The sequence below is a fragment of the Erinaceus europaeus genome, chromosome 4 (genome assembly GCF_950295315.1).
Source record: "Erinaceus europaeus chromosome 4, mEriEur2.1, whole genome shotgun sequence".
In the NCBI taxonomy this organism is placed as follows: Eukaryota; Metazoa; Chordata; class Mammalia; order Eulipotyphla; family Erinaceidae; genus Erinaceus; species Erinaceus europaeus.
Window position 1 is genome coordinate 54,808,733 of NC_080165.1, and position 11,472 is coordinate 54,820,204.

The 11,472-nt window shown below is 44.6% G+C and overlaps 2 protein-coding genes across 2 annotated transcripts; one reads left to right on the forward strand and one right to left on the reverse strand.

Annotated features, from left to right (window-relative positions):
* The first annotated feature begins 5,761 nt into the window (after nt 1-5,761).
* On the forward strand, nt 5,762-8,611 carry APOM (apolipoprotein M). Its single transcript, XM_007537146.3, has 6 exons — nt 5,762-5,963; nt 6,520-6,674; nt 7,093-7,166; nt 7,242-7,340; nt 7,510-7,608; nt 8,473-8,611. The coding sequence occupies exons 1-6, from the start codon at nt 5,850-5,852 to the stop codon at nt 8,496-8,498; spliced, it is 567 nt and encodes a 188-aa protein (XP_007537208.1). The 5' UTR covers nt 5,762-5,849; the 3' UTR covers nt 8,499-8,611.
* Nucleotides 8,612-8,730: 119 nt separating this feature from the next.
* On the reverse strand, nt 8,731-11,248 carry C4H6orf47 (chromosome 4 C6orf47 homolog). The gene has a single exon (XM_007537152.3). The coding sequence runs from the start codon at nt 10,330-10,332 to the stop codon at nt 9,460-9,462; it is 873 nt and encodes a 290-aa protein (XP_007537214.1). The 5' UTR covers nt 10,333-11,248; the 3' UTR covers nt 8,731-9,459.
* Between the last annotated feature and the right edge of the window lie 224 nt (nt 11,249-11,472).

Below are 11,472 nucleotides of genomic sequence, written 5' to 3' on the forward strand. Positions count from 1 at the left end.
AGAAGCCATCTAAATACATCAAACTTCTACTGAAAGAGCTACAGCAATATATTAACAGTAACACAATCATAGTAGGGGACTTCAACACCCCACTATCTCAACTTGACAGATCATCCAGGAAGAAAATCAGTAAAGACATAAGGGAGCTAAATGAAGAGATAGATAAACTAGAACTATTGGACATTTTCAGAGTCATTCATCCCAAGAAACTGGAATACACATTTTACTCAAATCCACATGGATCATTCTCAAGGATAGACCATATGTTAGGCCACAAAGACAGCACCAGCCAACTCAAGAGCATTGAAATCATCCCAAGCATCTTCTCAGACCACAGTGGAATTAAACTAACACTTAACAATCAACAAAAGATTAGTAACGGTCCCAAAATGTGGAAGCTCAACAGTACACTTCTTAACAACTTCTGGGTCAAAGAGGAAATCAAGGAAGAAATCAAAATGTTTCGAGAGTTCAATGAAAATGAAGACACAAGCTATCAAAATATTTGGGACACAGCTAAAGCAGTCCTAAGAGGGAAGTTCATAGCTATACAAGCACACATTAGGAAACAAGAAAAGGCACAAATAAACAGCCTGATTGCACATCTTAAAGACCTAGAAGAAGAACAACAAAGGAATCCTAAAGCAACCAGAAGGACAGAAATGACTAAAGTTAGGGCAGAAATAAATAACATTGAGAATAGGAAAACCATACAAAAGATCAATGAAAGTAAATGTTGGTTCTTCGAAAGAGTAAACAAAATCGACAAACCTTTAGCCAGACTCACAAAACAAAAAAGGGAGAAGACCCAAATAAATCGGATAGTAAATGAAAGAGGAGATATCACAACAGACACTGCAGAAATTCAACATATCATGCGAGGCTTCTATGAACAACTATATGCCACCAAGCTAGAGAACCTGGAAGAAATGAATGATTTCCTAGATACCTACCAACTTCCAAAACTAAGTAAAGAGGAAGTGGATAACATGAACAGGCCCATCACAGCTAATGAAATTGAAACAGTTATCAAAAATCTTCCCAAAAATAAAAGTCCTGGACCAGATGGCTTTACAAATGAATTCTACAAAACTTTCAAAGAAGAACTAATACCTCTACTTTTAAAAGTCTTCCAGAAGATTGAAGACACTGGAATACTCCCTGCCAGCTTCTATGAAGCCAACAGCACCCTGATACCAAAATCAGACAGGGACACAACCAAAAAAGAAAACTACAGACCAATATCTCTGATGAACATAGATGTGAAAATACTGAACGAAATTCTAGCCAACCGGATACAGCAGTATATCAAAAAGATTGTTCATCATGACCAAGTGGGGTTTATCCCAGGCATGCAAGGTTGGTTTAATATACGTAAATCAATCAATGTGATCCACCACATCAACAAAAGCAAGACCAAAAACCACATGGTCATATCAATAGATGCAGAGAAAGCCTTTGACAAAATACAACATCCCTTTAGGATCAAAACACTACAAAAAATGGGAATAGAATAGATGGAAAATTCCTGAAGATAGTGGAGTCTATATATAGCCAACCTACAGCCAACATCATACTCAATGGTGAAAAACTGGAAGCATTTCCACTCAGATCAGGTACTAGACAGGGCTGCCCACTATCACCATTACTATTCAACATAGTGTTGGAAGTTCTTGCCATAGCAATCAGGCAGGAGCAAGGAATTAAAGGCATACAGATTGGAAGAGAAGAAGTCAAACTCTCCTTATTTGCAGATGACATGATAGTATACATGGAAAAACCTAAGGAATCCAGCAAGAAGCTTTTGGAAATCATCAGGCAATACAGTAAGGTGTCAGGCTATAAAATTAACATTCAAAAGTCAGTGGCATTCCTCTATGCAAACAGTAAGTTAGAAGAAATTGAAATCCAGAAATCAGTTCCTTTTTCTATAGCAACAAAAACAATAAAATATCTAGGAGTAAACCTAACCAAAGGGAAAGACTTGTATACTGAAAATTATGAGTCACTACTCAAAGAAATTGAAAAAGACACAAAGAAGTGGAAAGATATTCCATGTTCATGGGTTGGAAGAATTAACATCATCAAAATGAATATATTACCCAGAGCCATCTACAAATCTAATGCTATCCCCATCAAGATCCCAAGCACATTTTTTAGGAGAATAGAAAAAAGGCTACAAACGTTTATCTGGAACCAGAAAAGACCTAGAATTGCCAAAACAATCTTGAGAAAAAAGAACAGAACCGGAGGCATCACACTCCCAGATCTCAAACTGTATTATAGGGCCATTGTCATCAAAACTTCTTGGTACTGGATCATGAACAGACACACTGACCAGTGGAATAGAATTGAGAGCCCAGAAATGAGGCCCCACACGTATGGACATCTAATCTTTGACAAAGGGGCCCAGACTATTACATGGGGAAAGCAGAGTCTCTTCAACAAATGGTGTTGGAAACAATGGGTTGAAACATGCAGAAGAATGAAACTGAATCACTGTATTTCACCAAATACAAAAGTAAATTCCAAGTGGATCAAGGACTTGGATGTTAGACCAGAAACTATCAGATACTTAGAGGAAAATATTGGCAGAACTTTTTTCCGCATAAATTTTAAAGACATTTTCAATGAAACGAATCCAATTACAAGGAAGACTAAGGCAAGTATAAACCTATGGGACTACATCAAATTAAAAAGCTTCTTCACAGCAAAAGAAACCACTACCCAAACCAAGAGACCCCTCACAGAATGGGAGAAGATCTTTACATGCCATACATCAGATAAGAGTTTAATAACCAACATATATAAAGAGCTTGCCAGACTCAACAACAAGACAACAAATAACCCCATCCAAAAATGGGGGGAGGACTTGGACAGAATATTCACCACAAAAGAGGTCCAAACGGCCGAGAAACACATGAAAAAATGCTCCAAGTCTCTGATTGTCAGAGAAATGCAAATAAAGACAACAATGAGATATCACTTCACTCCTGTGAGAATGTCATACATCAGAAAAGGTAACAGCAGCAAATGCTGGAGAGGGTGTGGGGTCAAAGGAACCCTCCTGCACTGCTGGTGGGAATGTCAATTGGTCCAACCTCTGTGGAGAACAGTCTGGAGAACTCTCAGAAGGCTAGAAATGGACCTACCCTAACACCCTGCAATTCCCCTCCTGGGGATATATCCTAAGGAACCCAACACATCCATCCAAAAAGATTTGTGTACACATATGTTCTTGGCAGCACAATTTGTAATAGCCAAAACCTGGAAGCAACCCAGGTGTCCAACAACAGATGAGTGGCTGAGCAAGTTGTGGTATATATACACAATGGAATACTACTCAGCTGTAAAAAATGGTGACTTCACCGTTTTCAGCCGATCTTGGATGGACCTTGAAAAAATCATGTTGAGTGAAATAAGTCAGAAACAGAAAGATGAATATGGGATGATCTCACTCTCAAGCCGAAGTTGAAAAACAAGATTAGAAAACACAAGTCGAACCTGAAATGGAATTGGAGTATTACACCAAAGTAAAAGACTCTGGGGTGGGTGGGTGGGTGGGGAGAATACAGGTCCATGAAAGATGATGAATGACATAGTGGGGGTTGTATTGTTAAATGGGAATCTGGGGAATGTTATGCATGTACAAACTATTGTATTTACTGTTGAATGTAAAACATTAATTCCCCAATAAAGAAATAAATTATTTATATATAAAAAAAAAGAGTCCAAAGCTTTACCACTGCACCACCTCCCGGACCACATCCCTTGTTGTTTTATTGTCGTGGTTATTATTGTTGTTACTGGATAGGACAGAGAGAAATCGAGAGAGGAAGGGAAGATAGAAGAGAGAAAGATAAGACACCTGAAGACCTGCTTCACTGCCTGTGAAGCAAAACCCCTGTAGGTGGGGAGCCGAGAGCTAGAACCGGGATCCTTACATTGGTCCTTGTGCTTTGTGTCACATGCACTTAACCTGCTGCGCTACCGCCCAGCACCCCCCAGTTTCAAAAATTTTTAAATAAACTATTTAAGAAGCCCCAAAAGTGTTTTGTTTGTTTGTTTTTGCCTCCAAGGTTATCACTGGGGCTCAATTCTGGCACTACAAATTCACTACTCCTGGCAGTTATTTTTGTCATTTTATTGGCTAGGACAGAGAGATATTGAGAGGGGTGGGGGAGATAGGGAGAAAGAGAGATACCTGCAGACCTGCTTCACCGCTCCCTGCAATTGGGGAGGGGAGCAGGGGCTCGAACCCCAGCCCTTGCGTGGGTTGTTGTGCTTAGTACTACGTGTGCTTAACTGAGTGTGCCACCACCCAGCCCCCAGAAGCCTCAAGTTTTATCATATTAATTGCTCCACCCACTTGGCACTATCCAATGACTGCATTGTGAATTTTTTTTCTTATTCATATTATATGAGAACTTTTTGGACACCAACAGTAATAAGTGTTTTTACAAATATTGCTATTAATTACAGCAAATATTTACCTTTAACTTCACAGAGGCAAGTCTTTGCCATGTGCTTTATGTGCATTATTCTTTTTAAAATATTCTTATTTATTTATTTATTTATTTATTTATTTATTTATTACTGGGCAGAGACAGGGAGAAATTGAGAAGGGATGGGGAGAAAGAGATACACCTACAGCCCTGCTTCACCACTTGTGAAACTTTCCCCCTGCAGATGGGGACCAGGGGCTTGAACCTGGGTTCTCACGCACTGTAATGTGAGCGCTTAACCAGGTGCACCACTGCCTGGCCCCTATGTGCATTATTCTTTTTTTAAAATTTTTAATATTTTTTTATATTTATTTATTTATTTATTCCCTTTTGTTGTCCTTGTTGGCTTATTGTTGTAGTTATTATTGATGTCATTGTTGTTGGATAGGACAGAGAGAAATGGAGAGAGGAGGGGAAGACAGAGAGGGAGAGAGAAAGATAGACACCTGCAGACCTGCTTCACCACCTGTGAAGCGACTCCCCTGCAGGTGGGGAGCCAGGGACTTGAACCGGGATCCTTATGCCAGTCCTTGTGCTTTGCGCCACCTGCACTTAACCCGCTGTATGTGCATTAGTCTAGCCCATGAAACTATCTGCTCATTTTACTAATGAAAGAACAGGGATAGGTTAATAAATCAGAACAAGATCTAGGAAGTGGTAAAGATTTGGACCCAATCTGCCTAACATCAATATCAATCTTTAGTCACTAGATTATGGCATTTTCTTGCTTGAGGTAATACATGTTGAGTGAATGAATTCACCTATGTATCAGAGAACTTTTCAGGATGGGAGCTGTACTCTGCTTCTACCTGTTCTAAGGCATTTAAGCAACTTGTAATTATTTCATTTCACAGTTAAGTTTTCCTCAGATTGATTTCTCCAAGACCAGGTATATATTGTTTTACTAATTTTTTATGTCCCCAGGGTTTAGTCAGCCCCAGGAAAATAGATGTGACTCAAAACAGTTTGCTGAGTGAGTGTATGGAAAGCAATCAATCCACTCCTCTTTAGTGCTGCCTACCATAGCAAATATTCAACTCAGATTTGGGTTAAAAGGCCACAGGCTTCTACATGGAAGGTTCAGCCTGAAAGAACCAGGACATACCAAAGTATATTATGGAGTGGTTGCATCTAGAAGAGGGGGAGGAAAGCCCAAACATTCTAATCCAGGCATGGGTTGGAAAACAAATTTGAAGTTATTCATTAGCCAATGAAAGGGTCAAGGGTCAAAGGGTCAAGGCAAGGGGGCTGGAGTAACAGAGTGGACTGAACAGCAGTCAGTGAGGAAGAGAGCAGTTAAGGCACCAGCCACTCCACAGAGGACCAGCTCCTTCCTGCTCTAAGATGTTGCACCAGATTTGGGCAGCTCTACTCTACCTCTATGGCATTGTCTTTAACTCCATCTTCCAGTGCCCTGAGCACAGACAACTGACAACTCTTGGAATGGATAGGAAAGAGGTATGGTATGGACTGTGTGACTAGGGAAAGCTTATGGTGGAAGTTCCAAGGGACTCAAGTGGGTAGCCTAGGATAACTAGAAGCCACATTAGGAAAGGGAAGAAGGGGGTATAAGTGTTGCGCTTATGAAAGCAAGATAAAATTTTAAAGTATTAATACTCTGGCTATCCAATAGAGTCAGCAGATTTGGTAGAAGGGGGAGGTGAATTGGTTACTCCAGTTGAAGAAGGGCAGTGCTAGCAGAGTGGTGCAGCAGAAGAGTGCTGGGCCCATAACCTAGAAGTCGATGGATTGAAACCATCCTCTGCTATGACAATTTTGGTTAGTATAAGTAAATGGGATTGGATAAAACTTATCAAGGTCTAATTTCTGGTGGCAAGACTCCTTGAGGTAACTAATCTTTTGTTAGAAGAATGGCAAAGAAGTTATTTTATCATAGAACCAACCCCCACGTAGAAAGAGACTGCTGAAACTATCATCTCTTAAGTCCTAACTAACCGATAAAATTTGATGGTTCCTGTAGTGGGACCCACCCTCTTCCTCTTTGTCTCTCCAGTTTCCAGAGCCTCATCTGGGCAAGTGGTACTTTATAGCAGGGGCAGCTCCCACCAAGGAGGAGTTGGCGAATTTTGACCTTGTAGACAACATTGTCTTCAACATGTCTGCGGGCTCCACTCCCATGCAACTCCAGCTTCGTGCTACTGTCCGTCTGTAAGTGGTGAGCAGGAGAGGCACTGCTAGGTGCAGTCTCTGCCCAGAGTGTGAGCACCCACAAAGAGCTGAGCTCCTGATTGGTATATGTATAGTTCACAAAATAGCACCCAACAATCCTACTAGCTTCCCTCTGGAGCAAAATGAGTCTAACCAGACCCAGGGGGACTAGAACTTCAAGAAATAGTCTGGAGCAGTCTGGGAGGTGCGACTGTGAGTAAAGCCTTGAATTCACAGGCATGAGATCTCAAGTTTTACCCCTGGCATCACATGTGTCAGAATGATACTCTGCTTCTCCCTTTCTCAAACCCTTTCTTATTAATGAGTAAGTTTTAAAAGAAATAATATGGGATAAATATGGCGCTGTGTGGTTGGGATATTACTCAGTCCTTTCTCCTTGCCACCACCACCTTTGTAGGAAAAATGGATACTGTAAACCCCGGAAGTGGACCTACCACCTGACTGAAGGAAGCACAGATCTCAGAACTGAAGGTTGGTTCTGTTAAGTCCTCACTCTGTCACCTGCTTTTGCACTAGTCCTCATACTTTCCCCACCTGCCCTAACAGGCCGTCCTGACATGATGACCAAGCTTTTCTCCAGCTCATGTCCAGATGGAATCATACTGAAAGAGACGGGTCAGGGTTACCAACGCTTCCTCTTCTACAGTGAGTGGGGGTGCAAGGCAGAAAGGGTTGAAAGGAGGGCAGAAGAATCTCTTGTTCTGAGCCCTGTGACATCATCTCAAGAAGGGATGGGTCCTTCCACGAGGTCCTGGCTAGAGATGATGCTGAGAAACAGGAGCTTTGATGGGTCTGGCTATCCCTGTCCTTCCAGATCGCTTGCCATATCCCTCAGAGAAGTGTGTGGAGGAATTCCAGTCACTGACCTCCTGCCTGGACTTCAAGGCCTTCTTACTGACTCCCAGGAAGCAAGGTGAGGGAGTAAAGTCCTACAGATGAGGACTAGGACTCACCAAGTCTTCTGCATGTGCTGGATGAAAGGAACTCAAGAGATAGTACCAGAGGGCATGGCCAAAGGCTGACATTATCAGAGGGGCTGAGCTGATACCTCCATTTGTGTCATAGGCTGTGATGGCACCAGAGGGAGCTGTGCTACCACCTAATTGTTTTATGCTTCTCTTTTTGCCGCTTTTAATTGTTAGGCCAGTGAGAAATTGAAAAGGGATGGGAGACAGAGACACTTGTAGCACTGCTTCACCTCTTGTGAAGTTTCTCCCCTACAGGTGGGGCCCCAGGGCTTGAACCTGGGTCTTTTGAGCTTGGTGTGTGTGCTCAACCAGACAACCAGATACACCACTGCCTGGCCCATCACCTAAAGGAGCCAGGATAGAATTTAGGCTTCTCAAAAAAAAAAAAAAAAAAAAAAAAAAAAAGGAAGCATCTGAGCCTGCAGTGGATAAAGGGAACAGAGGGGTAGATGCCAAGGGGAAGTGCCTTGGAGAGCCTTTCCTTGACATGGGAATGAGGGAATGCTTTCAGTCCATTTTATTGCCACAAATGTTGCTTCTCCCAAGATTTCTTGCCCTTTTTAAATATGTATTTGGAAGTCTTTATTTATTTATTATTGGACAAAGACAGAGAGAAACTGAGGAGGGGGAGATATTAAGGAAAAGAGACAGAGAGACATCTGCAGCCTTGCTTTACCACTTGTGAAGCATCCCCCCTTCAGGAGGGGACCAGGGGCTTGAAATGTGAACACTTAAGCAGGTGGGCCACCACTGGGTCCCCGATTTCCTGCCTTTCTGTCCTCTTATTTCTCTCTCTCCTACCATCACAGAGGCTTGTGAGCTGACCAGTAACTGACCTATGGATTCATCTGTGCTCCCAGATGGATACAGTGGGAGCTGCGATCGTGGTAGAAAGAAAAGACTCCTGACTCCTTCTTAAGCATAATAAAGACGAGTTTTCAATCTTTACCTCTTCCAGGGGCTTGTCAGACATCAATTCAAACCCCCCCACACCCCGCCATTTCAAACTCCCTCTGGATCTTCTACCACCTGAGCCCCCAGTTGGACAACATCAGGAAGGACACTGATTGACAGTAACTCTCACTTTATAGTGGTATATTTAGGGTTTGTTGTGATACAGTTATTTATTGCTGAGCAAGCAAATCCCTAACCCCAAATGGGGATTGAAAGTCCCAGTGCTTCCCTCACACTGTGTGTCTGAGCTGCCAGCCCCTCTAAGCTGGTCCTTTTGCCAATACTGCCTGGACAATTCGCACTTCCTCTGGCTCCATGGAACACCAAGATCCTCTCTACAGATCCTCTGTCACCTATGAGCCCATTCAGACCTCCTAATCAGCCCACTATGCAGTCCCCACCCCCCTAGATGGCTAAAATTCCAGGATCAAAGGGATACATTATATTCCCACTCCCCCTCTCACCCATCCAGAGGTCTGTTCTGCCTCTGGCCTCTACTCTGGAGAGTTTGAAAAGGTAGAGAGGATCCTTTTGTCTTTATTTTCCACCACTACAATTTATTATTATTATTATTTTAAAAAGTGGAGGTGAAAAAAAACTAGAGGTGATAGATATGTGAAAACAGCTGGTGAGTTCAAGGGCAATGCCCAAGTGTCCATAAACAGACACCAAAACATTCTTTGTGTGTTGGAGTCCCTGTGCCTTCATACTGAGGTTTCTTCCCCATCCCTGAGGTCCCTGTGCTTATAATCTGGATCATGCCCCTAGCCCCCAAAGGTCATAGTCTTCACCATAGTCTACACCACTGAGGATGGGACAGTAGGTCATACCCCATTCCAAGGTCACAGTCCCTTTTCAGGGTCTCCCCTCTGTTTCTCACTCTCTTTTCCCAATCTCTCATGCTCCCACTCAGTGGCCTCTTCATCTTCACTGGGTGCCTGGAGGCTGACAGCCAGCACCATGGCCTGTAGGAGACCAAAGAGGCAGGCAAAGTGCAGAGGGTGAGCAGTAAGTAGACTCAGCACAACATGGAGCCCATGCAGGGTAGCCAGGAAGGATAACAGCCCATGTAGCCAGAGACCCAGTGGTCCACGCAGACCCAATGCATCCAAGACGACTCTCAACGGCCGAGAACACAGCCCTAGTAGGGCTGAGGCCAGCAGCTCCAGCAGGTGCAGGGTCAGATTGGTGGAGATTTGCAGACACTCCTCTGGACTCCTCAGGTACTGTGAGGGGGCTCCTGCTCCACCACCAGCTTCCCCCCGCAGCCAGCCTAGCAGCTTCTGACGCCGGCTGGACTTCTCCAGTGGAGCTTCAGGTCCAGAAGAACTGAGTCCCTCTTTAGGGGACACCCTAGGTCTGGTGTCACCTGAATCTACAGGATTACATCCTTTAGCTTCCAGTCTCCCAGACTCTTGAGTGCTAGAGGCAGCCTTGGCCCACTTGAGGGGATCCATTCTTTTGCTCCCCAATTGTTCAACTCGAGATTCCTTGCTTAGTTCTGAAGCACCCCCAGTGTTCCTTTGTCCCTCTAAATCCTTTGTTTTGGGAGGTGCCACATCTCCCATGGTTTCTGGGGCACTGTCCCAGTCACTCCCTGAATTCTCTGAGGAGCTGTCCACTTGTCTGGGTTCTAGGGTGGGCACATCAGGCCTTGCTGGTTTCCTGCGACCCCAGGGGCGAGGAAGCCAGCCACCGAGCCGTCGCAGGAACATGGCTGGAGTACTTAATGGACCCCCAAATTCTGGACTGGGGCTGTTTCTTGACACTACTAATACTTTCAGGACTGGGGGTCGGGGCTGAGGTTTTCTTTAGAGTTGTAGTCTCTTCAGGATCACAACAGGTATTTACTTGGTGAATTCTACTCTGAATTCAGAAGAGTCTTCCTACCTCCCTGGGTGGTCATGCAGCCTCAAGTGTGGCAGGCAACTTGCTTCCTTTTGTTTAGGGGTAAAGACAGGCACATCCAAATTCTTTCAACAACACAAACTCACACACAAGACTTCAAGAGTCTTAGGATCTCACATGACCTAGGTCAACCCAGTGTCCTTCCTGTGTTTCAGGATTTCTTCCCAGCAAGTAGCACCCCAAGTTTCACTCACCAATGCCACTCCTCAAGGCGCCCCAGAAACTGGGGTCGTGGTGCTCTATCCAAGGAAAGAAGCAAGCAAGGAAGGTAGGCCCAGCCCCTGATGCTCTGGATCTGGGGGTTCTGAACTGCTGTCCTCGGGAAGCTCAGGAATTGTAGGTCTTCTATTGGTTTGGAGGGCGGGGCGCTGATGTCCAGCAAACTCCAGCCAATTGCGTCGGTCCTTTGAATTAGAAAGCTGTGGATCCTACAAAGTGGCCCCAAAGCCCCGGGCAGGCGGAGATACGCTTCGGCCAAGTCTGGCCGGAGACGTCCTCGAAGATTATGGCAGTGGAGCAAAGTGCGGGCCTGCCTGGAGATGCCCACTTCTGGGCGCTGCTCACTGAGGCTCCTGCAGGGTCAGGAGGCCTCACCCAGCCGCCCGGAGCCGCAGAGCCCGGAAGCAGCTGTATCCCGACCGGAGGGACAGGCAGGGGCGGAGTCCTCTGCTCGCTGGGCGGGCACTCCAGATAGACTGCCCCCAGCCGCCAGTGCACGCAGTTAATACGCTGAAAGCCCTACCATGGGGCATAGAACAGTGATCGTCAGAGCCAGGATATAAATAAGCCCAACCCTTTATGTGTCATCCAGTGGCCCACGAGCCGCCAGTTCCACCCTACCCACAGGAACGCGCCCTCCCCCTCCAGCCCTGATCCAACCTTTCCCCACATCCCTCACCATTTCCTTTTTGAGCATTTATTATTAAGGGATAGGGGGAAATCACGTG